Source organism: Taudactylus pleione, unplaced genomic scaffold (genome assembly GCF_031769625.1).
Source record: "Taudactylus pleione unplaced genomic scaffold, aTauple2 ptg000009l, whole genome shotgun sequence".
NCBI lineage: Eukaryota > Metazoa > Chordata > Amphibia > Anura > Myobatrachidae > Taudactylus > Taudactylus pleione.
The window spans coordinates 3787435-3814651 of record NW_028284412.1 but is presented as its reverse complement, the minus strand read 5'-3'; the positions used below and the strand labels follow the sequence as shown (position 1 = coordinate 3814651).

Below are 27217 nucleotides of genomic sequence, written 5' to 3'. Positions count from 1 at the left end.
TCTGGGCACGGAACATAGCTTCACCCCAGGCACCCACGAAGCTCCGCCTCCACGGTCTGATTGGACCACGGGCCAGTCAGTCACAAAACAGGGATGACTATCGGTTGGTGAAACCATCGATAGTCATCCATTGAATAGTTTGTAGCCATCGATGGCTACTTGGTTTTTTTTTGCATCGATGATAACCATCGATGGTTACACCAACCGATGACCATCCCTACTTAACTGTACACCGACGGTGACTATCACTGTGTGAGTGTGTGTTCCAGACGATATTTTTTTGTCACTGGGGGGAGGTCTCTGCTCTCTGCCCTCCAGTCTGGCGCCGCCCGGTACAGTGACGCGGCCAAAAAAGTCGCGCTGCGCTGACGTTTCTATGTAGCATCAGCGCAGAGCGACTTGTTTTGGGCCTCGGTCGCGTCTCCGTGCCGGGCGGCTGGGGAATTTTGTCGGGCTCACCCCTCACCGCCCGACAACACCAGCGTGGGGGGAGCACTGGAATACAATACACGCAGTAAGGGGTGAGTATCACTGGGCCGCAGCCGTATGGATTACCGCAGCTGAAGTTCTGTATTTACACTGGCTGGGTCGGGAAGTGCCATCTGCATGAGAAGCCAACAGCAGTGCCACCGACTAGGTATAGGCTATGCTCTGAGGGTCTATTGTTCTCATGGCATCAGGGAGAGGGATTGTTGTGCACCAAAGGGAGCAGCCAGCTATTTTATTTCAGCACAGGCCCAAATATCTCTGCCCTCAACATTCTCAGGGCAGCAGAGTAACCTGTTGGCACAGCCTGGTGAGAGGGAGCATTGCTCCAACCTCCTGCTGGCTGCATTTTCGGGTAAAAGCAACAGCTGTGGTGTCTTCTAGGGGCCCCCCTAGTCCTGCTGCCTGGTTACTGCTGGTGAAGGAATTTGTCGGATGGATTTCATTTGAATTCACAGACTTTGAGAGCTTGTCCCAGTTGTTTCAAGGGGGTTTCTGCATGTAAGTACACAGTCTTGGTAACCTGAAGCAAAGGAGAACATCTCTGTGCCAATTTGGTCTGGATGCATGTACAAGATACTGGCGTATTATACTGCACATGACCTGCATACAGTCTTTGATATGCTTTTTTGCATGTACTTTTAAGCTGGCTTAAAAAACATAAATAAAAAAATATATATATTTATTTATTATTTTTCCAAGCACTTCTGGTTGGTAAGTCTTATGGAGCATACACACGGTCAGATTTTTCTTCAGATCTGAACGAGAACGATTTAAAAAATCGTTCATATCTGAAGGAAAATCTGACAGATCTGTCAGATGAACGTTTTGAACGATGCGCGTTCCCGATGGTCAGATAACGATATCTGACATCTGATGTGTTTGCAGTCAGACTTGGACGATGCCATTCATTTTAATGCATTCAAAAATCGTTCAAATCGTTCATCTGACAAATCTGACCGTGTGTATGCTCCATTATATTTACTACTGGTTATATCAAGGGTGGGCAATAAGTGGCCCTCCAGCTGCTGTGGGACTACACATCCCAGCATACCCTGTCACAGTTTTACTATCGGGACTTGCTAAAACTCTGGCGGGGCATGCTAGGATGTGTAGTACAACAGCAGCTTTAGGGCCAATTATTGCCAGCCCTGGGTTTAATCACATCAAGAATGCATCAGATCGTCTTTTCCCTAGATTATCTGTTTTGCATAGATCTGCAATATTATTGCAATAATGTAGGAAAAAATCAAATAAACAAAATGGTAACCATTACTATCTGCCGAGCTCTATTGTAGTGAGTGGAAGAGGAAAGGGATGTAAAAGAGCTATATGACTGCTGTCATTGCAAGTTGTATTTGTACATGTCAGCTGTCGTCTACCATAATAAATAAATTAACTCCCTCTTCATTTATTTTTTATTTTTTTTAAGAAGGAGTTTATTATTGTAGACGACAGCTGACATCTAGAAAATACAACTTGCAATGACAGCAGTCATATAGCTCTTTTACATCCCTTCCCTCTTCTACTCACTACAATAATCTGGTATAAGCAAAATTTGGAGTGCAAGAACATGGGGAATCCCTGAACATTTCACTGCCAACTTTGTACCAACCGTGTGAGGTTCCCCTGCCATAATTTCAACCATCCATAGGACAATGTGTCCCCTGTAAATACAACTGTTAATAAATGGGCAGGGGGCACTGGCCGTAACTAGGGTAGTGCGGGCTGTGTCAGGGCACTGCAGGGCAGGGGGTGCTGTTTGGGCCTGTCAATTTTTTGTTTATTGTCATTGTCACTTGTAGCTTCCTCATATTTCATCCCCAGCATCTCCTGGTCTCCCCTATCTTTCCCCTGGCCCTTCCCCATGAGGCCAGGGCCCTTTTTTTGGGTGCGCTATGTCCCTATTTGAAAAATGGGGGGGGGAGGTGCCAATGCTCTTTCTGGCACAGGGCACCAAAAAGTCTAGTTATGGTGCACTACTGATCCCAGCTAGTCCTAGCACCTTAAAGTGTTGGGTATGTTGGTTCTTGTAGTACTGCTAGTGTCCGTAAACCCATGGCTACCAGTGCATGCTGGTACTTTTAGAACTGCAAGTACTAGCATGCCCTTGCCTTTCAGAGCTCACTTGGACCTGTAGTGCATCATAAAAAAAATAGTGAAAATAAAAATCAGACCCTGAATTACATTTTATTTCAAATAACACCCCTATTCAGAACTCTCATTAACCATTGCAAATGACTAAAGGCTCATAAAAAGTGTATGATAACGATATAGTTATCGTTCATAGCATTCAATATTGTCTAGTGTATATGCACGATATAGCTAGCAATGCGCGCTCCTGTGCATCGTTAACGATGTCTTCCTTCGCCTGAACTACAGGACAATCTGATGGTATCGGCAGATTCTGCAAGTTTGGGGAAGTGCAGGGCGACGTCACTGAATTATATCGTTAACAATATCTTTCAGTGTGTATGCTCAATGTTGTTCCCGACATTGAGCCCGGCAATTCAAGGGATAACACTTAACAATATCGTTCATGGAGCATAAGTGTGTATGAGCCTTAAGAAATATATATACATTTTTTTTTTTTTTTTTTTATAAATTACATCCAACCCTACATTAACCCTATTGCCCACAACTGTGCCTAATATCTGGGATCCAGACTTGGTAGATTTTCCTGGACAATTTTGGGGCATAGTCAGTTAGGTGAGAAAGTCCCGTACTTTTCGCATATCTGACTTTTCGCCGCAATCGCTGGTTTTCCATGCGAAAAAGTATCGCATGCGTCCCCGCTTATCCCCGTATTCAATTAGAAATCGTCGAAAACAGGACCCGGCAAAACTGTAAAATGCGAAAAGTACTGTCAGATTTGGGGAAATCTGCCTGACATCCCCTAAAAGATGCACTGACATTGGGGATCATGATAGATACCCCCGAATAGGCCTGCTGCAGGTATTTGGGGTACTTAAATGCTCTCAATAGCTGCTAATTAGCGTCACTGCAAAGTGGTGAATAATAGCATTTAACAGTGTTTATTGCTGGAAATAAGTAGTCCCAGCAAATTTGGGGTACATGAAAATGGGCGCTAGCATATTTTAAAGTTGGAAAAGTGAAGTTTTAAAAATCGTAAAAAATACACCTGCCGCAACCACCTGCAAACTTAAAAGCACCGGGGGAATTACTTGGGAACCCCCCTGAAGTCTATTTTGCTAGTTTTTAAATTTGTCCCCCAACTTTGGCCTTTTTCGCCCCCAAAATGAAAGTACAATTTTGGGGTGATCTAAAGTCTTTCTTTATTAAACTTTTTTTTAGATGCGGTTTACCTTTTGGGGACTGTCCCAAGGGTGGTGGGGTTTTTCCTGATGTTTACACCCCAAAACCCCAATTGTGCACTTTTTTTCGACACCTGTTCATAGGTGAAACTTTTTCGCCGGTTATCTTACATTGAGTTTCTGCATCGGCGAAAATTCTCCACAATTGAATACGGTGATAAGTTTCCGTCGGCGAAATGACGTCACTGGCGAAACGTTTTCACCAAAAACTGCTTTTCCCCGCTAATTGAGTACGGCCCTTTGTCTGTGAAGTTTAACATGCCCTTGCACTGTCTGCTTCTTTATTTCTGTTTTCTTTTATATCGTATTTTTTTTTTTGTTGTTTTATTGGAAATATATAACAAAAACAGTTTTCTAAATATTACTGATACTTGCCCCCACACACTTTGCTGCTTTGTGAGCTTTGTGTCTTGGAAAGTTTTCAATTGTTTCTATTACCGAATTCCTCTTTGATAAAACGTATTCTTGTTTATATCTTGGTTATTATTTATTTTTTTTTTCCCCTATCTACAGTGTCATGTACAAACACTCCCTGTTGACTTATAATGTGACTTTATTCTGTATTTGTTGTATACACACTTACCAATTGTCCGCCCGATGTGCCGGGCTTGACAGCTCAACTGGGAGGGCATTTAAATATGTCCGCCCAGTTGAGCTGTCAATCACCGCCGGGTTCCCGCAGCATGTGTACTGTCTATCAGCCGGACACCCGTACACACCAGTAGATGACCGATATATCTAAAAAATATATTGGTCATCTGTTGTGCTTCAGCTGTATATATCTATCGGTGTGTACCCAGCTTTAGACTTGAGATTCAATTCATTCCAATGCCAGCTATCTCTTACTACCACATATTATTGAATTTCCAGAGTTGTTCATGAGTGGATCTTCCTTCATGAAACATGGATGACAAGGCTTCTGTGGGGAAGATCAGTGTGTCCTCTGATTCAGTGTCCACCCTGAACAGCGAGGACTTTGTGCTGGTTTACCAGCAAGGGGATGAAATGCATTCTGCAAATAATGGCAGCGATGACGAGAAGACCGGACTTAAGGTAAGATGATGGCACAATTTGTGTTTGTATAAACCAATCGGGGTGTAAATTGTGTTGTGATTCCAGAGGTGGTCATGTTATTTTGAGTGTGTAGGACTTGATTCTGAGTCTGATGCAAAGTGGCTGTAACTGTGGGAAGCCACAATAGCCAGATTTACTACATTATATTAATGTTTTTATCCATAACGCGTATATCTGTAGGGCTTTAGGTTGGTAGCCGCACTGCCCACTGTTTTTCCGTCTGCAACAGTCATAATTCGTATTGGCGCTTGCACCATTCCTAGTGTTTATACTAGCGTGGGCTGGGCGGTTGTCACAGAAGGGCACTCCTCTGAGTGCTCAAAAAAGGGGTGTTGTCACTAGAAAGGAGGTGTCATTGAGGCGTGCCCCCTTTTCAACACTGTACGAGGCATGCCCTGCACTCAGGTGCTGGGCTGCCCCAATCTCTCCCCACATTGAATACAATCTATTCACTCGCCGATGACACTGTGGCCCGCGGGTGGGGACGGCCATTTCAGTTGGGCCCTGCGTAAGGGCAGCGGCGCATTTCAGCGACTTCAAGTCCGACAGTGTGCGGCACTCTGCTGAAACAGCCTAGCGGGAACATTACCATCCCTATAATTGGTGCTAGTTGTCTGTCAGAAACGTGCTTCCCTCTACTGTACGTGCACCAGTGAGTAGCACAGAACTCTAGCTACACTCCCACGATATGGCTCTCCTGCGTGCGACTGCAACATTAACACACAAACGCCCTTTTCACTCAAGGAAACTGACAACATCCGTCCAACTTGAATCACGCGGCGTTAGGCAAAAATGCTTACATTTTCTTCTGTGCATGTGCAGTTTGCTATATCTTGCTGTTTGCAGCTGTATACAAAGCTACGGTCAGGGCTATATTGTTCTCTTCCATAGTGTCGTTTCTTGTGTCAGTGCATTGTAAAATGGGGAGGTATGTTGCTAATAAATACGTTGTACTTGGTCTGTTTGTCTCTCTGCTCTTGCTGGGCCTGTTCTGGATTGTCTGCTACAAGTTAGCACTTGCCTGCACTCTGCCGTAATGGTTACACTGGGGCTTCAGTTGTTTGGGTGCAGGTACAGATTGCAGACAAGGAAAAGCTTGCTCAGTAAATATGAGGTATACTAAGGTTGACGTGATGGCTGTGATACTAGATGGTTAATAATTGTTATTTTTGCCATTTAATTTGTTTTGTGGTTGCTTTATATGTGCAGTTTAGTATGGCTTTGTCATTTTACAAACATTTTTATAAAAAGCCAGTTCTCTCTAACAGGAAAAGACTCTTTAACCCTCTTGCAAGTCAGGCTTTTCCTAGCCCACACCTAGATGTGACCTTTCAATTATCAATATATGGTTTGGTTGGAAGCATACACAGGAATGCCTTAAACCTCGGCAGTTTGGCATCGTTGACGATCTCCCCAGAATGAGCTGCATGTACAGCCAACTGGGGATATAGTTATCGTCCTGCGGTAACGCGCATCGTTCGTCGGTGAGTGCATACACACTGGACGATATATCGTTATCATTCATATCGTTCATGGATATCGTGCAGTGTGTACGCTGCCTTACATATTTAGTTTGAATTGCTTAAGTGTATATATAATTTATCTTGTAAAAACTGAAATTTCTGACCTGTGGTTTTGTTGTGCGTGCATACCATATTTCCTGTGCATACCATATTTCCTATTCTGCTAAATGGGAAGCCCTACTTCAGTCCTCTGAATGTATACTTTAGTGCTGTATCTTTAAGAGTGTTGACACCGTTTATTTTTTCTTTTCACTATGTCAAGGTTAGGCTGTGGTTAGGGATATTCACCTCTCCAATGCAAAACCACATGGACAACATGCCGCCTGTTGGCCTCCCATCCACGTTGACATTCTGAATGTCGACATTTTGTACAATAACCCGTTTAAAAAAATTATACATTACAAGGCTCCTAGGCGGTGATTCGATTGTTTTGGCCCGCGGCTGATGGTGCCGGGCGTCCGACAGAGCAATTCAATTGTTGCTCTGTCAGGACGCGTACAGCCCCGGGAGCACATATTTCTGCTCGCAGCCTCCCGGGCAAGAATGTACGTTAAGCCGGCACTTTGGGCACCCAAAACAGGACTTAAGACGGGTTTAGCAATTTTATACGGTAAACCCCGTGTATTTGGGTGCAACATGGGTGTCCAAAAACAGCTTAATATCGCACCCCAATCTCCTATCACTTTAGACAGTAGATGGGGCGCGATAAAACTATTGAATCGCGCCCCCCCCCCCCCTTGGGAGAACACCCCTGGCCTGTACTGGGTAAAAAGCCTGCCACTCACTGATGATGCTTTTACTCTCAATGCTTAAGTGGGAAAGGGAATGGGATTCGCTTTCAGGGAGCGCACGCTGGCATTTGGGTTTTGCCTGGATGTGGTGCCATTTTTCTGATGCTACTTTCTTCATTATCTTTATTGCAATTTTTAAATGCAATCACATGATTATTTTTCTTTAGGTGTTTGAGTTGTCTCGCCAGTGTATATGGTGGGAATCTGGTTCCTGGCAATTAAGAAGTACTATCCAGACCCACTTGCTGGAAGCCAAAATAAGCAGATCTTATGGTGCATACACACGGTCAGATTTATCCTTCAGATCTGAACGATAACTATTTAAAAATCATTCAGTCGTTCATATCTGAAGGAAAATCTGACATATCTGACATGCCTTAACGATGGACGATGAACGATGCGCGTTCCCGTTTGTCAGATAACGATATCTGACATCTGATGTGTTTGCAGTCAGACTTGGACGATTCCATTCATTTTAATGCAGTCAAAAATCGTTCAAATCGTTCAAAACTTTGGTAAAATCATTCATCTGACAAATCTGACCGTGTGTATGCTCCATAAGTGTTGCACTGGATAGCATAACAATATCACAGTGGGTTACAATGGTGTGCTTGTAATTTGTAATCACTGGGAGAGGAGGATGTGCTAGAAAGACAAGGAACCCTATAACAATGCCAATGAAGGCACTAGCTGGAGCTATAAATGATGCAGCTGATACTGTGAGGCTGGATAACTCCCAGGAGTCAGACTGAGAAGTCCTTTCTAGTGGGTTGAATATATATACAGCACTTTTTTCCTCCTTAAATCATCCTGTTGCCTCTTACAGTTGACTGACTGACTGCTGAAGTTGACTTTTTTGCATAATAGAACTTGTATTTTATGTTCAGTGGTCAGTGGTGTCTTGTGACACAGGAATCGTCTGTTGTAATGACCTCTAGCTCCCTCCGGAGTGTACTGTTGCAATAATATGCAATATTCTAACTATAGATTGTTGGAAATGGGAGTGAGCAGCAACTGCAGAAGGAGCTGGAGGATGTGTTAATGGACACGCCAGCTGAAGACCGGGACCAACCTGCAGAGGAGGTGGAAAAAGAACATCCTGAGGATGATCTGGATGAGTCTTCCAATGAAACTTCCTCTGCATCTTCCAGCATCAACCCATCATCTGTAGGACTGCAGAAACAGGACATGAGTCTGCCAGTGAAACCAGCACAGCAAGGTAATAAGGATGTCATTTACTGGTATTTACATAAACAAATAAAAACACCAAATCTGATAATGACCTGGTAAAAAGTAGTCAGAAATGCTTTATAAACTTTTTTTTTTTTCTCTTTCATTCCTTGACTAACTGTTAAAAATGACAAGCATTGTATTTCTTTTGTAAATAAAGTAACTTTTATTAGTGTATTTTCATGTATGCTCCTGAACCCAGTCTATGAGGAAGCATTACATTGCTAAGATAACACTATAACTGTTAGTTTGGTCTCCCCCTGCTTCTAGCAATCACTAACTGTGGTGGTGGTTTGTGTCACAGGTCTTGTGCAGTTATGATGTGGTTAGGGGACCCATGGCTCCTTTGGTTACCACGGGTGGTGGCAATAAAGATAAGTGTATGGTACAACGGCCAGAGAGAGAGAATATTCTGTCCTCCCTACATCTGGACGTAGGGACCTGTGCTATCACACTCCTGGCGTTAGCGTTGTATGGTCAGGAATACCTAATGGGGTTCTTGACACTGAGTAATTTGTTTTATCTTATCCATGCAAAGAATCACAGCTCCAGTATATATCAATAAATACAAATAACCTTGTTTTTCTATGTCCAGAATAATGTATGGTTATGTGTACAGATGTGTCCTCATACAGCTAGCCTCACGTGAGTGAGTCGCCAGGTCCCGGGCTATTCTGCTAACGCTGGGAGTATTTTTTATTTTATTTTTTTGCTGAAAGTGCGTCCAAGATGCGATACGACTACGACTTACCAGCAGACTGCGCTGATTAATTTGTTTACGACACTTGTATATCTGTGTGCTCCTGAGTCTGTATGCACAACGGAACTTGGAATGAAAACAGCTGCGGCCACTACATTATAGAACTTCGTATACAGATTTAGAGACAGTGTGTTGGCGCGTCCTAGTCACATCGCATTGCGACTTAGATTTGCATTTTCCGCAAACAAAGAAGTCCAGCGCTCAAGTCTCACTGGTCCTGGCACACCTTGAGAACATTTTTGGCACGACCGCAGCAAAGATGTGTGAGGACACCTCTGTAACCGAGCATTTGTGGAAAAATAAAGTATAAACATATGTTGAACTGTAAATAGCATATCCTAAATAACAACTAAAACATAGCAGAGTCAACCATGAGAAGGCATAGTACAATCACCAAAGGAGTACCAAATTATGTTAGTGTGTGACAGAATTTTGTGAGGGTTATATAGTGTTCACTCTAGGTCTGGCATCGGGACTAGAGAAAGGGCACATCTGAAAAGGGGGAATGGCCAATGAAAACGGGGCGTATCTTTAAGACACATCCCCTTTTTGTCACTCTTGGGGGCGTGCCCAGCACTTGTGGACATGCCGGGCTGCCGCCAAGCGCTGCTGTCAGTGTGAATGGATGTCGGGCGGAGACCGCTACACCGCCGTTTTCTTCACCCGCGGGTCACTGCCCTGCGAGTTGGGACGGCACCCTCAGGCTGTTTCAGCGGGGAGTGCGTCGGAGGTCATGGTGCTTTTTCCCTTTTTAATAATAGGGCAGGGAGCGGCGCCTCACGAAAACAGCCTAGTGGGAACGCTAGTTGTAAAGAGAGGGGTCAGTATTGGTGAAAGCAGTTTTGTGTGAAGGGTGGGTGGTGGAGAGCGGTAATAATGGTACACAAGTCGAGTGATAAGAGAAGGAGTGTGGTCATTATCCACATCTGGAAGCAGCTTATGCTGGGTACACACTTACTAAACGTCTACACGATGTGCCGGGCTTGACAGCTGAAATGGGCGGGCATTTAAATTGCCCACCCTCTTGAGCTGTCAGTCACCACCGGGTCTACAAAGCATGTGTATGGGTGATGGAGGGTCACACGTACACACCAGCAGATGGCCGATATATCTGAAAGATATATCGGCCATCTGCTGTGCTGCACAGCAGATCGGATATATGTCTGTTCACAGACATATCCGCTGTACGCAGCCGGCAATGCAAGGGCGATATATCTATTAGTGTTTACCCAGCTTTAGTGATGCAATTGTAAAAATAATAGTCTGGGCGCTCTGTTCACCTTAAAACTCTGGTAAATTATTCCCTTTTTTTTATTCTGTCCGCATCAAGGAGCAGGTTGCACAATGATACAACAATTTTGTACTTGCAACACTTTCATTAGGTATACATCAATCCTTGTGGACCTACAGTCCGGTGCATAAATATTGGGACATTGACAGAATTTTCATATTTTGGCCTCTATTCACCACCACAATGGTTTTGAAATGAAACAAACAAGATGTGCTTTAACTGCAGACTTTCAGATTTAATTTGGGGGTAATTACATCCAAATCAGGTGAACGGTGTAGGAATTACAACAGTTTCTATATGTGCCTCCCACTTTTTAAGGGGCCATAAGTAATGGGACTATCAACTCAAAAGCTATTTCATGGACAGGTGTGGGCTATTCCCTCATTATTTCATTATCAATTAAGCAGGTAAAAGGTCTGGAGTTGATTCTAGGTGTGACATTTGCATTTGGAATCAGTTGCTGTCGACTCTCAATATGAGATCCAAAGAGCTGTCACTATCAGTGAAGCAAGCCATCATTAGGCTGAAAACTCAAAACAAACCCATCAGAGAGATAGCAAAAACATTAGGTGTGGCCAAATCAACTGTTTGGAACATTCTTAAAAAGAGAGAACGCACCGGAGAGCTCAGCAACACCAAAAGACCGTGAAGACCACGGAAAACGACTGTGGTGGATGACAGAAGAATTATTTCCCTGGTGAAGAAAAACCCCTTCACAACAGTTGGCCAAATCAAGAACACTCTCCAGGAGGTAGGTGTATATGTGTCAAAGTAAACAATCAAGAGAAGACTTCACAAGAGTGAATATAGAGTGTTCACCACAAGATGTAAACCATTGGTGAGCCATAAAAACAGGAAGACCAGATTAGAGTTTGCCAAACAACATCTAAAAAAGCCATTACAGTTCTGGAACAACATCGTATGGACAGATGAAACAAAGATCAACTTGTACCAGAGTGATGGGAAGAGAAGAGTATGGAAAAGGAAAGGAACTGCTTATGATCCAAAGCATACCACCTCATCAGTGAAGCATGGTGGTGGTAGTGTCATGGCGTGGGCATGTATGGCTGCCAATGGAACTGGCTCCCTTGTATTTATTGATGATGTAACTGCTGACAAAAGCAGCAGAATGAATTCTGAAGTGTTTCGGGCAATATTATATCCTCTTATTCAGTCAAATGCTTCAGAACTCATTGGACGGCGCTTCACAGTGCAGATGGACAATGACCCGAAGCATACTGCAAAAGCAACCAAAGAGTTTTTTAAGGCTAAAAAGTGGAATGTTATGCAATGGCCAAGTCAATCCCCTGACCTGAATCCGATTGAGCATGCATTTCACTTGATGAAGACAAAACTGAAGGGAAAATGCTCCAAGAACAAGCAGGAACTGAAGACATTTGCAGTAGAGGCCTGGCAGAGCATCACCAGGGATGAAACCCAGCGTCTGGTGATGTCTATGCGTTCCAGATTTCAGGCTGTAATTGCCTGCAAAGGATTTGCAAAAAAGTATTAAAAAGTGACAGTTAGATTTAGGATTGTTTAGTTTGTCCCATTACTTTTGGCCCCTTAAAAAGTGGGAGGCACATATAGAAACCGTTGTAATTCCTGCACCGTTCACCTGATTTGGATGTAATTACCCTCAAATTAAATCTGAAAATCTGCAGTTAAATCACATCTTGTTTGTTTCATTTCAAAGCCATTGTGGTGGTGAATAGAGGCCAAAATATGAAAATTCTGTCAATGTCCCAATATTTATGCACCTGACTGTATGTGAGCAGCTAAGTGTTTATAACACATGGGGATATGCATAGGTAATAGGGGTCAGACGACAGAGGAAAATAAAGATCTGCTCTCTCTGAAGAACCATGGAGCTCAAACGTGATTAAATATCTGCCCACTTACATAGGGGTTGATAGGTTTCAGTTTGATGCCGAGTAGCCCAGTGAAGGAGTTCCCGGAGCTTTTTAATTCACCGCGCTGTTACGTCCCACTACAGGATTTCTTCTCTCACCCACCTGAGGTGCGAGCAGAGATCTGACTTAAGTGCCTACCACAATGCTTGTGGCTGGTATTTTAGTCGGAGAATGTCGGTTAGCGTGACCAAACACCCAGCTTTAGGCACGCTAACTGGCATACTCCAACTTAAGTGGCTTTAGTCTGACTTAACAGCGTGGTTAATTTCTACTTCAGGGTCCATAGGGTATCCACAGGATACCTTGGGGGTATAGGCGATGGCGGCAGACATCCAGGCACCACAGAGTTAAAAACTTCTCCATCCTCCCAGGATGCACTGGGGTTCCTCTCCTATACTCTGCCCCCGAGCCTCAGGCACTCAGTTTTCGTCGGTGCCTGGCCGAAGTCGGATGCACCGTACAGAGTGGGGGTCTGCACGGCCCCTGAAGTTCTTCAATGCAGCTGTGGCTGCACATCTAACGAGCAGACAACATGGACAGTCTGTACTGACGTCCATGTCGTCGCTCCTACACCCCGCTGGTACCAGAACGCCGGTACTGATCCGGGGATGCTGGTGGGTGACTGGGGTCACAGCTAGCGGTGACCCCGGTTGCCCGGACTGTGGCCGTATTTACGGGGGTTCAGGTAAGCGGCAAGGTCCCGCGGTGGGTCCCAGCCGAATAGCACAGTCCTTAGTCCCCAGGCAGGGGGCTCCCTGGGGACTGGCTGCAGTGTGGAACCAGGCTACTGATCCTTGCGCTTTCCACTACCCCCTGGGACCGAGGACTGGACAGAAACCGTAAATGTCCAGCGTCCCAGGGGTTAAATGCATGCCAGGGGAGCGCGCTTTCCCTGCTAAGCAGCCAGCGCCTCCCCCGCTGCACACGGCGTCTCCACAAGGTGGTTAGGCATCTGCATGCGCTCGGCCCCCGGACCAGCCCTCCCTCTGCTCCTCGGTGGCCATTTTAATACATGTGGCAAACGCTGCTGGAAGCTGTTAACGCGGGCATCGTGGTCTGGGTCCCCCTGCATACCTCTCCTCCGGTGCAAGGTCAGTGTATGCAGCGCTGTTTCCTACCAGGCTGAGGTCTGGTTAGTTGATGAAGCGCAGATACTGCAGTGTTTTCAATATTCTGCATTGTATGTGACTTTGGGCTAGCGCTGCTGTCTGTTACTTTCACTTTCACATACTGTCAGCTATTTTCCCTATCCCTGTTTTTCTTCTCTGCTAACGAGCCCTTGCGGTGCGGTGTTGCAAGCAGGATTTATACCTCACTATATAACAGTTCTCTTACCTTGACACTCCAGCTGTTATGGAACTACATAACTCAGCATGCACTGCTACAGTTTTGCTATTAGGGCATGCTAAAACTGTGGCAGGGCATGCTGGGATATATAGTTCCACAACAGCTGGAGTGTCAACGTTAGCCAACACTGCTATATAACTTGTTGTGAAGTGCGGTGGTCACATACAGCTCCGGGTCACACACTCAGTATGTCTGACAGCACGATTTCCCCATTCCGCCTAAGTGTACTGTATGCAAGGTACCATTGGCAGTGGGTGATGGTAACTCTGATGGATTATGTAAGGCTTGCCTGTGGTTGGCACGGCCGACTTCTGTTACTACACCTGTGCAGGAGCTACCATGGGCTTGTTTTGCTACGGCACTTACTATCCTGGTGGGCCAGTTAACGACAACCCCTGCGTGTCCCCAGATGGGGGTCTCACAGCAGTCTATGGTGTTGTCCACTATGCAGGGGTTTCTTACACAGTTAATAGTACCTCAGAGTTTCCCGTTGTCGCCCCCTCAGGTCATCCATGAACCTGCGTGGGCTAATTCACTATCTACCTCAGTACAACAGCTATCAGAGGTGTTACAAGGCGAGTCGTCTGTGCGGGCGCAGAAGCGTCAGCTGCAACCTCATCAAGATCAGGATGCTGTGACGATATATGATGGCTCATACGTGCGGTGCGCACGGCCTTGGTTATTGAGGATGACTCTCCTCGTGTAGCTAAATCAAAATATGCCTTTTTCAAGGATGTTAAAAGTGATGCTACGGTGTTTCCCCTATCTGATCAGCTAGTGGATCATTTAGAGGAGGCATGGAAAACGCCTGGTAAGCGTTACCAGCCCCCTAGACGGTTTGCAGTGGCATACCCTTTTGCAGATAATTATTTAGCAAAATGGGATAACCCGCCACAAGTGGATTCACACGTCTAGTAAAGAGTGCTACGTTGCCTATGCCCTCTATGTCCTCCTTAAAGGATCCAACGGATCGCAGGGTAGAAATATGTTTGAAAATGATTTATTCCCTTGCAGGAGGCGTGTCAGACCAGCTTTGGCCGTGTGATGGGTGGCAAGAGCTATGGAGCTGGAGTTGGTGGGTAATTTAAGGGACTCAGCTACCTTCATTAATGAGGCAGCTTTAGATATGGGCCTCATGGCGTCCAAGATCTCCTCGGCAGCAGTGGCGGCTCGTCGTATCCTGTGGCTGCGTTCTTGGAAGGCGGATGCTGATTCCAAAAAGGGTTTGGAGGGGTTACCCTTCAATGGAGAAGTGCTGTTTGGCCCTGATCTAGACAAAATTGTGGATACTTCGGCAGCATCTAATGGTGCATACACACGATCAGATTTTTCCTTCAGATATGAACGATAACGATTTAAAAATCGTTCAGTCGTTCATATCTGAAGGAAAATCATTCATATCTGACATGCCTGAACGATGGACGATCAACGATGCGCATTCCCGTTTGTCAGATAACGATATCTGACATCTGATGGGTTTGCAGTCAGACTTGGACGATTCCATTCATTTTAATGCAGTCAAAAATCGTTCAATCGTTCAAATCGTTCAAAACTTTGGTAAAATCGTTCAAATCGTTCAGTCGTTCATCTGACAAATCTGACCGTGTGTATGCTCCATATGTCTGCGTGTCTGTCTTCCACTACTGTCCCATCAGAAGCGGGTTCTTCGTCCTTTCGGCCCTACAGAACGCAGAACAGACCCAGGGTACAGTCCTTTCCTAGGAGGACTGCCACCAAGAAACCTGCAAAGCCCAGGAAGCAGGCCTGAAGTACCAGACATCCCACTCCCAAGTCCGATGACAAACCTTCGGCCTGACGGGACGGGCCTCTCTTTGGGGGACCTCAAAGTGGGAGGCTGACTTCTGAAATTCGCCCAAAGCTGGTGTCTGACCACTTCAGACACATGGGTCAGAGAAGTGGTCTCTCAGGGGTACGCCCTCTCCTTCCATAGGAGGCCTCCCAGCCGGTTTTTCACCATGGGCCTTCCGTCCAATCAGGACAAGGCCCGGGAACTCAAGAAGGTAATGCACTCGATGCTCCAGAATGGAGTTATAGTGCCAGTTCCTTTGTCTCAGAAGGGATTGGGGTATTACTCCAATCTTTTTCTGCTGCAGAAACCCAATGGGTCCTACCGGCCAATACTCAACCTCAAATCCCTCAAAAAATTTCTGAGGGTTCCTCTGTTCAGGATGGAGACCCTGCGTTCCATTATTTTAGCAATGGAACCTGGGGATTTCATGGTGTCGCTGGATATTCAGAATGCTTACCTGCATATCCCTCTTGTCCCAGCACACCAGTGCTTCCTCAGATTTGCAGTGGTCAAGGACCACTTCCAGTTTCAGGCTCTGCCCTTCGGTCTGGCTACAGCACCTCGGGTGTTCACCAAAGTTATGGCCGTCATGGCAGTCCACCTGCGGTTGCAGTCTCTCGGCTGGCTGATAAATTGGTCCTCCCTGGTACCATCACAGAGGATGCTCCATCTAGGAGCTCTGTTGGATTCCCAACATCAGAGGATCTTGGTGACGGGAGAAAAGATCTCTGCGTTACAGGCAAAGATCCCTCTTTGCCTGCAGAGTCGCCGGATGTCTATTCACTTGGCAATGAGGTTACTGGGATCCATGGTATCTATGTTCGACATGGTGGAGTTTGCCCAGTTTCACTCGACCTCTGCAGAAGCTGATCCTCTCTGGATGGAATGGGTCGCCCCAAAGGATAAACACACAGACTATGGTGCTTTCCCCGGAGGTGCGATTTATCTCTGGCCTGGTGGCTACAGACGCCTCACCTGAACAAGGGGTGCCCCCTTTTGGAATGCAGACTGGGCCCTTCTGACGACGGATGCAGTATTCAAGGCTCTCCAGCAAGCAAAACAGGTCCTACAGGGTGAACCTGTGCAGGTACAGTCAGACAACACCACCACGGTGGCATACATAAACCGCCAAGGAGGGACTCCCAGTCAGGCGGCTCTGACAGAGGTGTCCCGCATTCTAGTATGGGTGGAAAAGCATCTCACCGCAATATCAGCAGTGTTCATACCAGGAGTTCTCAACTGGGAAGCAGACTTTCTCAGCCGTCAAGACGTGCATCCAGGAGAGTGGTCTCTTCACCAGTAGCTGACACACCTCCTGGTGAACAAGTGGGGCCTTCCAGAGATAGAGCTCATGGCCTCACGACACAACAACAAACTGCCAATGTTCGGGTAAAGAACAAGAGACGCGAAGGCTTGTCTAGTGGACGCTCTGGCGGTCAAGTGGACCTTCCAGTATGCGTACCTCTTCCCTCCGTTCTCCCTTCTTCCTCGAGTGATACGCAAATTCAAGCAAGAAGGCGGCACGCTACTGCTGATTGCTCCAGCGTGGCCCAGGCGGCACTGGTACACGGATCTTCAGAGTCTCTCAGTGGACACTCCGCTGTTGTTGCCTCAACGTCAGGACCTGCTATCTCAGGGTCCTTGCCTTCATCTGGACCTGAGTCGGCTGTCTTTGACGGCGTGGCTATTGAGACTGCCCTCTTGAGGTCCAGAGGTTTCTCCAGTTCGGTGGTCAACACCATGCTGAAAGCACGGAAGCCTTCATCTGCCAACATCTACCATAGAGTGTGGCGGGCTTTCTTCCAGTGGTGTCGCACTAGAGGTTATGCTCCTCAGGTGTTCACATTGTCCAGGGTTCTGGCCTTCCTACAGGCGGGTTTAGACCAGGGTCTTCGCCTAGCTTCCCTGAATGTACAGGTGTCTGCACTTTCAGTGTAGTTTCATCGTAGGATTGCTATGCTTCCTGATGTCAGCACCTTTTATGCAAAGGGTGCTTCTTATTCAGCCTCCCTTTGTTCCACCTGTGGCACCATGGGATCTGGCTGTGGTCTTGAAGACTCTTCAAGGACCGCCATTTGAACCACTGGACTCAGTGGATTTGAAATTGCTAACCATTAAGACTGTATTCCTTCTGGCTGTTGCTTCGGCCAGAAGGGTTTCGGATTTGGGAGCTCTCTCATGTAGACCTCCATTTCTAATTTTTCATAGAAACAGGGCTGTGCTGCGCACTCGTCCTGGGTTTCTTCCAAACGTGGTATCTAGTTTCCATATCAACAAGGAAATTATTCTACCATCGTTTACTTCACCAGACCTTTCGGTTGGTGAGGCCACCTTGGATATGGTGCGGGCCTTGAAAATCTATGTGGACCGCACTTCTGTCTATTGGAAGTCAGACTCTTTGTTTGTCCTTTATGGCTTCCACAAAAGAGGTTGGCCTGCCACTAAAGAAACATTGGCAGGATGGATTCGACTGGCTATCTCTGAAGCTTTTGCTCATGAGGGCCTTCCTGTTCCATCTTCTGTTAAGGCTCATTCCACTAGGTCTTCGTGGGCAGCTCGATGTGGCGCCTCAGCTGTTCTGCTTTGCAAGGCGGCCACGTGGTCATATACTTTCGTACAGTATTATACTTTTGATACCTGCGCCTCTCAGGTTGCTTCCTTCGGGCGACGGATTCTCCTCTCAGCACAGGAGCGTCCCCACCCTTGAAGGATACTGCTTTGGGACATCCCCAAGGTATCCTGTGGATACCCTATGGACCCTCATGTAGAAAATATGAGATATGATAAGAACTTACCCTTGTTATCTCTATTTCTACGAACTCCATAGGGTTCCACAGGACTCCCGCCCTGTCGCACCTGTACTGCAGATGGGGTGTGATTCTGGTCACCGGTTTTTCCGTCTCCCTCTGGTGAGAATGTGATTCTCGTGTGTTCCAGACTTTCTTCTCTTTGTCCTCCTTCGGCCTATGGCTTGTGACGAAACTGAGTGCCTGAGGCTCTGGGGGGTATAGGAGAGGGACCCCAGTGCATCCTGGGAGGATGGAGAAGTTTTTAACTCTGTGGTGCCTGGATGTCTGCCGCCATCGCCTATACCCCCAAGGTATCCTGTGGAACCCTATGGACTTCGTAGAAATTGAGATAAGAACAAGGGTAAGTTCTTACCATATCTCATATTTTAATAGCTCTGGGAACTTTTTCCCGTAGCTATTCAGCATCTCACTGAATTGAATCACCCCCATAGTTATGTGCTCAACAGCGCTATATGCTAGATTTGTTTTTTTAAGCACAAAGAGAGAAAGGATGGAGGCACGCTTGTCCAACTTTTGGTTTACAGGCAATTGAGTGCTGTGAGAATGTGAATGTATGCTTAGTGCTTTTTAACGAGGTCTAGGGGGATAGCATAGCAAGAATACCGAAAAGTCCTTCCTTACAGGGGTCTCGAGGAGGCTGTTCTGTAGCCTGCGCAATGTATCCCAAGTATGTATGTAACCTGCCTATTTTCTCTCTTGCGGTCTTAGAGTGTGGAGATGGCTCCGAGTTGTTCTCGCCCATTCCTGATGAGGACAGTGTTGTGTTCAGCAAACTCACTTATCTGGGCTGTGCCTCTGTAAATGCTCCTCGGAGTGAAGTAGAAGCTCTCAGAATGATCTCTATTCTGCGGGGGCAGTGTCAGAATTCGTTAGATGTGACACTTTCTGTGCCCAATGTATCTGAAGGAACTGTCAGGTAGGGCTTTGTGTTTTTGTATGTGCATGGAACAGAGCTAGGTGGTAATAAGTGTCTGCAGGAGATAATGTATTTTTTTTTTTTTTGTGTTTGAATCTAAACAGACTTCTCGACCCACAAACTCACACAGAGATAGCGAAATATCCAATATACAAGATTCTGTTCTGTGTCAGAGGGCATGACGGGACTGCAGAAAGTGACTGCTTTGCGTTCACTGAGAGTCATTACAATGCTGAGATCTTCAGGATACATGTCTTCCGCTGTGAGATCCAGGAGGCGGTAAGATGTGGATAATGCTCTGTGGTGGTTTTTCTCATTTCCATGTAAGAGCTGCATGGGCTCTTAATACAAGGGATTTACATTAGTACTAGCACTGTAACAGTGTCATCATCCTCACTCAGCCCCCCCACCCATCTTCCGTCTTTCCATGTGTAAGGGTCGTTGCAGAATGTTTGTCTGCATGTTATGGAGACTTGGGTAACTGCTGCAAGGTTATGGCAAGATACACAGGAACATATGCAACATTATGTAATTGTTTACAAGGCATTTTATTTCTGCTGCAACCAGACAATTTTTCCATTGAAGTCATTTAGAAAAAAAAATCAAGTTGTATTGGTTCAGAGTTTAGCATTTAAAGCCCCTGTGCATAAGCTGCATTTGTGTCATAGTTTCCCAGTTATTTGTCAGTGGTCAGATTTGTAACTGCCATAGTAATGACATTCTGTTGCTGAATCTTTCTGTATTCTCAGCCGCTGTCTGAAGATTGACAAAGCTATGTATCTTTCAGAAGAGTTGTATAGCTGGACTTACACATAGCTGATGACTCAAAACTGTAACATAGTAGAAAGAAAAGAAAACCACTTCCAATGTTTAGAACGTACAATAATATTGCTTTTGCTACTTGTGTTAGATGCTTATAGTCCCCTATGGTGCTAGGGTGTGGTGGTAATTCATTTTTGTTATTGATTTTATTTATTCTTTTTTTATTTGTACAAAGCAACATGTAGTCACACGCAGGTGTCAGAGATTCCAGAGTCCCGAGCAGCACTGTGCATAAACATTCAGAGCCTCTGAAATTATGATTGTAAATGATGGTGATTTAATGCTGCTTACTGGGATAGCCAAACACTTTCCCTAAATTTTGCATCACTTATGCTGGGCATGCACTATGCAATTATCTGGTTGGAATGAAAACCTGGTTATGTGTGGGAGCAAATGACAATAGAAAAATGCTCCCACACACTAGAAAACGGACCAGATTTTCCTTCCCCCCAGACAGATTTGACAGATATCTGACAGATAATTGTAGAGTAGATGCACACTCTAAGCACTAAGAACTCTTTCTTTTTTTCACAAAATATATAATAAACTGTCAATAAACATGGTTTTAAATTGAGGTTCTTAGTACATGTTTGGCCAAAGATGTTTGCCCACCTACCACATCAAGGTGAACCTCATCAGGTGGGTGGGTCCCTAAAATCCCTAATACTGACACATTGTGTAAATGTATCTAGGACTTACCTGTAATAGCGCCCATTACATGTGTGTACAGCAATGCACGGGACCCATACTAATTAAAATCACCTGGGGCAGGTAGAAAAAGTGCTAGCACCAACAAGTGTACCTTAAATACACGCATACGCAGAATAAAGGAAAGGGGGGCTGGGCTGCACATCCTAATTTAAACTGCGTATGCGTGTTTCGATGGTGAGTGACAGCACGCCCCTTTTGTTGGGTGTACCGGGGGCGTTGCTGCCCAGATGGAGGGGTTCCCATGGGAACGCCTACCGTCTGGGGCCGGCCCCACTGACATCACTAGTGATGTCAGTGGGAGTGCTTTTGGCTCTGATAGCGAGACTCTACCGCAGGGTCTCGTCGCAAGCCCGATGGTCTTGACCATCGCGACCATCTTTTTGGCCGCTCGCATAAGCTGTGGGTGGTCACCCACAGCTATGCGAGTGGCCAAAAAGATGGTCGCTCCAATATTAGGTAGGAGGGCCCTGATTCAGAGCGAGCGCTCTATTCAGAGCGTCTGGCTCTGAATCAGGCCCCAAGTCCCAACATTTTTGGCCAAAAATAGAGATTTTGCACATTTTATCACCGGCTCTGAGATCGTGAAAACTTTTTGGCGTTTTTCTTCCTAAAGAGTTTTCGCACATGCGAACACTCCGGTACGATATGCACGTATGTCCGAGAAGTTCTCACTGGTGAACGCTTTTCGCCAAACACGACTTTTCTCATCTAATTGAATACGGTTCTTAATCTCCGATTTCCGTGCTCTTCGTTTTCAGATTTTCCTTCATGTTGACTTCCTCGGGTACTGTGTGATTCTTTATCATAATGGATTTTTATTGTCTCCAAATTGAGTAGTCCATCATGAATAGTAGGGGGGAGTTGGTGCTATCGGTACGTGGGGCCCTGTTGATGTATGTGTAGACAAATGTGTCCTCCTACACTGTTGCCGAAGTCTTGGGCCCTGTGGGACTGTTTGTGCCAAGTGTCTTTTTAGGCCGGAAATGCTTCTTAGTCGCAATGCAATGAAACTATAATGCTCCAGGAGACTGCACTGATTAATAATAATAATTCAATTATTGGGGGTGAAAAAGGGATTTAGTTTCGGGCTTTATCGCCCAGGGCTATTCAATTTGGCTCCTTTTTTCCCCCAGATATGTGTTAACGCCCGTTAAATGAGTGTAAATGGGCGTTAACACTGGTTATCTTGTCTTAAAATACAGAATCCATGAAAAGGTCACAGATTTGTGTATTAACTAGCTGTTATCACTGGATAACAGCACAATTATCAGGAATTTCTCATGAGATCTGAAAAAAAATGCCCGTGAAGTACGGCGATCAATTAGCCTGCAGTGTATTACAGCGGCTAATTAAATCTCCCCCTGCATCTGTATACTTAGTGCCACAATGCAGCGGCTTATTTTCCACACCAAGTTCCGTTGCTTCATTTACAGAATCGGCGCTGTCTCCTGGTGATTCTTAGTCACATCAAATTGCATCTAAGATGCATTTTCGTCCAACTCTATGTGCAAGCAGTCACACGGTACCTGGTGGCTCGCTCCTATTGCAGTTAGGTGTATGAGGACACATCTGTATATGAGAACACCTGGTAAAGGAAAGGAATAAAAGTGATATAGGTGCAACACGTTAATAATGTTGGTGTCCTGTGTAGTTTCTCTGTATGGGCTTCTCCTATGGGTGGATGTGCCTGGCTGCACTCCTGTGTAGGCCAAAGAACTGCTGCGCACAGTATTGTAGTTGCTGGTGACGTCAATCCCTGGTTCAGGTGATCTGCTGCTGACAGGTCCCCGTGCGGTGCTGTAACTTTGCGTCCCCATGCATCAGACGGCTGGCACACTGCGGTCTGACCCCAACAGCCCTTAGTCACCAACAGACAGCAGGACCCCCTGAGATTGTTAATCACCTGAGAGCAGGGGACACACAGGTAAAAGCAGTAATGCGGGACCTCATTAGGGCTCTGTTAGAGGGGTTTAGCACTACTTTTCTTTATAAAGGGTTCCCTAAAGGAACCACTCGAACACTCGATAAAGCCCTCAACAAATCCAGCCTATGGGCAGTATAGGGGTCCTACCACTATACTTTGTATGTATGTGTGTGTATATATGTGTGTGTGTAATAAATATATATATATATATATATATATATATATATATATATATATATATATATATATAATTTTTTTTTTTTAATGCCGGGCACGCCCCCAAGAGTGACGAAAAGGTGATGCGTCTAATAAACACGACCCCTTTTCAATGGCCACGCCCCCTTAGATGCGCGCGGAAGTACCTTCTCTGGCGCCCTGCCTGCCGCCGCAGCTAGAGTGGACACATAGATATATATCTCGATGCTGATCCTTGTCCCCCCCCCTCTTCCAACCCTCTCATTGACTTAATACCGTTGCACTACCCAATTTTGAGTGCATGTTAGAGGGCTGAACAACCTTCGGTTTCAATTCTCTGAGCGAGTGCAGTGTAAATCTTATGTACATACTGTCTTTTTATAGAGAAAATGGGATAGCACTCACTGTGCTGAGGCAGATTTTAAATTCACTCGTTATGCAAATTTTTTTTTTCCTTCTGCATTTTTAAACTACTAGATCACATGGCTCTGCATAGTTGACGGAAATCAATAATAAAAATGTTGACCGTCAATAGGTCAGCACGCTGTTTTTTGGGTAATGTAACCCTCACCCTAGTGCCTAATCCTAACAGTCCCCTCCAGCACCCTAACCCTCCCTCAAGTGCCTAACCTTCACCTTAAAAATGTTGAAAAAGAAAAAAATTGTCGACCTTTGCACCTGTTGACCATTTGGCGTCGACCTATAGACTGTCAAACTTTTTGTTGTCTCTCTCCTATTCGGATACCATAGTTGATTTACGTATCCAATCACTCAAAAACTCTTTTTGTCTTTTAAGCAGTAAAAATACTGATGAGAAAGTAGGTTAAGTATCTCATTTTAATCCAGCAAAGTGTAAATTATATTGTAAGACACAGCACTTATTCTGTGACCTGCATGTCTTTTCCAACTGTGTATTATTTGCATGCGTGTTTTTTTTTTTTTTCCCACGCTTTTTTTTTTTTTCTTATATTTCTCACACTTGTTTGTTTTTAATTACTGTTTTTTCCCTGCATGCAAATTCTTGGTGTAAACCGTATGATAAGAGGCTGACCATTATCCTTCTGGTCTGTATCTCTTCATTAGGTGAGTCGGATATTGTACAGTTTTGCAACCGCTTTCCGACGATCGTTGAAACGGACACCTCTCTCTGCTTCCATCCCGCCACAAACCCCTGACAGTGACATTTTCACTTTTTCTGTGTCACTGGAAATAAAGGAGGATGACGGGAAGGGCTATTTCAGGTGGGTGCTTGCTAAGTACTTGGATACTTCCGCAAAGTGTTACAATTGTGTGTGCGTCCCTATCCAGCGCAACGAACTATGGCAACCTTTAGTTTTGGCACGGTTGTACCCTTATTGTAATAAACAGGGTTTTTGTTGCGCTTTTAACACACGTAGGGCTCCATGTTATGATTGTAATCATAATGACAGTGACTGCCCAGGTTAGAGTTGCAGTTATTATTGTTGCTTCCACTATTTGTCCACAATAACAGCACTTTTATTAGTACATTTTAAGTGGGTAAACTACTACGGGTTGGGAATTGTCCTTTTAACTGTCATTGCTCTTTTGATCCTTTTTAAAATGACTCCACTGTTCACGTGGACGGTCTTTGAAATGGTTTACTTTTTTTTTTTATTTTTTTTTTTTTACTCTTTCTGCTGTATAACCTTCTGTTTTGTTCATAGTTTTATATCCTCTGTATATAGTAATATCAATCCAAATGGTCTTCTACAGTATTCATTGCTTTTATTCTTATTTTTTTATATCTTTTTATTTGTAGTGCTGTTTCTAAGGATAAGGACAAGCAGTGTTTTAGGTTACGCCAGGGTGTGGACAAGAAGATTGTCATTTGTGTCCAGCAGACATCAAACAAAGAACTTACTATTGAGAGGTAATTTTACCATCAAGAACATGCTTTAAGTGGCATGTTGGTTACAGAGAAAATGTTTTCTTGGTTTTAATGCTCAGGTTATATCTTCATTAGGACACAGTGAGTCATTTATGCACATGTAATAGAGACTCAGAAATCTGTTTGGCTTTTTTGATAATTTGGCACATAGACACTTCTGTATCCCCTAATAGGAGAGTCGTAGTCTGAAACATGTAGTATTGTGTAAATATAACAGACTTTGTCCCTGATTCATTACGAATCGCAACTGCAATAGCGATTACGCACTGGGGTAGTATGCTAATCCATTTCTATCGCTATGCCGTCGCAGGACTACATAAGGACACCCACTTTACTCTACACACATCTGTAATGTTTAGCAAGACTGCAAAACTATCGGTACTATAGAGTACCATCGCAGTCTCACGCACACTTGCACAAGCTCTGGCTTTACTCAGGAATTGCTAATCTTCATCGCACGCTATGAGTGTTCAGGCTGCGTACGGCATCGCAGTGCCTAGTTTATGCGTTCAAACGCCCTGGCACACCTGCGCTTCGCCAACCCCCCCCCCTTCCACCACCCACAAACGGCATTTCCTGTCAATCACTTTGCGATGGGTCGGCAATCCCGCAATCCCGATCACAGTGGCTGGTTCCCGCACTGCGATGCATGCGCAGAACGCAACAATTGGCTGATTGCGTGCGTAATCGCAGTTGCGATCGGGAATGAATCGGGCACTTGATGTGCAAATCTATCTTCACCTTTTCTTATCCTTCAAGATGTAAAATTAGACTGTGAGATGTAAGGGAGTCAGCTGACACCTGATTTCTTGCTGAACTCGTAGCAGATGATTTTTTATTTATATTTTTGAAACCCCATATAAAGCTCTTAGCAACAAATATTCAGTGTTGGGACCTATCCTGACTTATAAGCAAAAGTGAATCCTGTCTAACATAACTACAATGAATTTGTTTGAATCTAGAGATCCCTTGTTATTTAAAGAGTTCTAAATCCCCTGCTTGACATGATTATGTATGAAAGACTTTCTGTTCCTGAGCAGATCATAATTCCTGAAATATCTATTATGAGCGAGAAACTTGTCTATCTTGATATTTGCTCTGTGTGGTAGATTTATATACAATGGCTTGGCCAATACTGTGTTTTGCATTTACATTTTTATGTATCGGGACAAGACTCTTTAGAGATTGCTTCAGCTGTCTGTGATGAAGGGGAAGGACTTGCTCAATGTCCCTTAACTTTTTTTTTTTTTTTTAACAAAGCTGCTATGGAATTTCAGAGAAAGTTTGAGCATTGCATTTTACCTTCATGCTTTAATAAACAGAGCCGGATAAAGCAGTGATCGCGCTGAGCAAAAAAGAATGAGAGTCCCAGGGACCCTCACTTTAAAAACTTAAGGTACTGCGCCACGGTTTCTGGGTCCCATCACGTATTATAGGGGATGAGGGCAGGCAGCAGTTGGGACAGTGTTGGGGTCAGGTAGCAGCTTGGGCAGTGCTGGGGTTAGATAGCATTTGGGGTAGAGGGGTTAAAGGCAAACAGCAGTTGGGGTAAAGCTGGGGTTAGAGGCAGGGAGAAGTTGGGGTAGTGCTGGGGGTAAGAAGGGGGGTGAGTGCAGACAGTAGTTGGGACTGTGCTTGGGGAGCAGGTGAGGCCTCTTTGGATGTGGTCTGTGCTCTGAAGAACTATATGAACTGTACTACTTCCATCAGGATATTGGACTCCCTCTTTGTCCTATATGGATTCCATAAGAAGGGATGGCCAGCTAACACACACTCTGGCCAGATGGCTTCGCATGACTATCTCACAGGCTTACATGCAGACTGGCATTCCTGTGTCGACTACAGTATCTGCTTATTCTGCTCTCTTTGTGGGTCCCTTGTGGGCATCCCGCCGTGGCACGTTTGCCGAGCAACTATACAAGGCGGCCACGTGGTCTTCTGTCCACACATTTCTTAGGTTCCATACCTGTGATACATTTGCCTCTCAGGATGCTTCCTTCAGGCGCTGGGTTCTCCTCTCAGCTCAGCCCTTGAACAACTGCTTTGGGACATCCCCATTGTCTCCCTGTGGAGCCCTATGGAACCTGAATAAGAAAAGGAGAGTTATGGTACAACTTACCCTTGTTAACTCTTTCTTCGTAGTCCATAGGGTACACAGGGCACCCGCCCTGATGCACCTGCCTTCTATGGGTTTCGTCTCTTGGTCACTTTTTTTCCTTCTCTGAGTGAGATTGTGATTCTTCAGTGTACCATTCTTCCTTCTCTCCTATCCTGCTCCTGCCTTGGGCTTGTTTACAAAACTGAGTTGCCTTCAGACTGTGGGCAGGGTATAGTGGGAAGGACCGGAGCATCCTGGGATTCAAAAAAGCT

The 27217-nt window shown here is 45.2% G+C and overlaps 1 protein-coding gene across 2 annotated transcripts in view; it reads left to right on the top strand.

Moving 5' to 3' along the window:
* The first annotated feature begins 276 nt into the window (after nucleotides 1-276).
* The window catches only part of RABGAP1 (RAB GTPase activating protein 1), a 193959-nt gene continuing 167018 nt past the window's right edge, over nucleotides 277-27217 (top strand). Inside the window, exons 1-8 of one of the 2 annotated variants that reach the window (XM_088466930.1) lie at nucleotides 277-521; nucleotides 871-987; nucleotides 4692-4874; nucleotides 8197-8428; nucleotides 19079-19286; nucleotides 19391-19565; nucleotides 24022-24179; nucleotides 24719-24829. In XM_088466930.1, the coding sequence (XP_088323056.1) occupies nucleotides 4725-4874; nucleotides 8197-8428; nucleotides 19079-19286; nucleotides 19391-19565; nucleotides 24022-24179; nucleotides 24719-24829 (1034 nt within the window). In that variant the 5' untranslated portion in view covers nucleotides 277-521; nucleotides 871-987; nucleotides 4692-4724. The remainder of the gene's footprint in view (nucleotides 522-870; nucleotides 988-4691; nucleotides 4875-8196; nucleotides 8429-19078; nucleotides 19287-19390; nucleotides 19566-24021; nucleotides 24180-24718; nucleotides 24830-27217) is intronic. The other variant, XM_088466924.1, reaches the window with a different exon arrangement.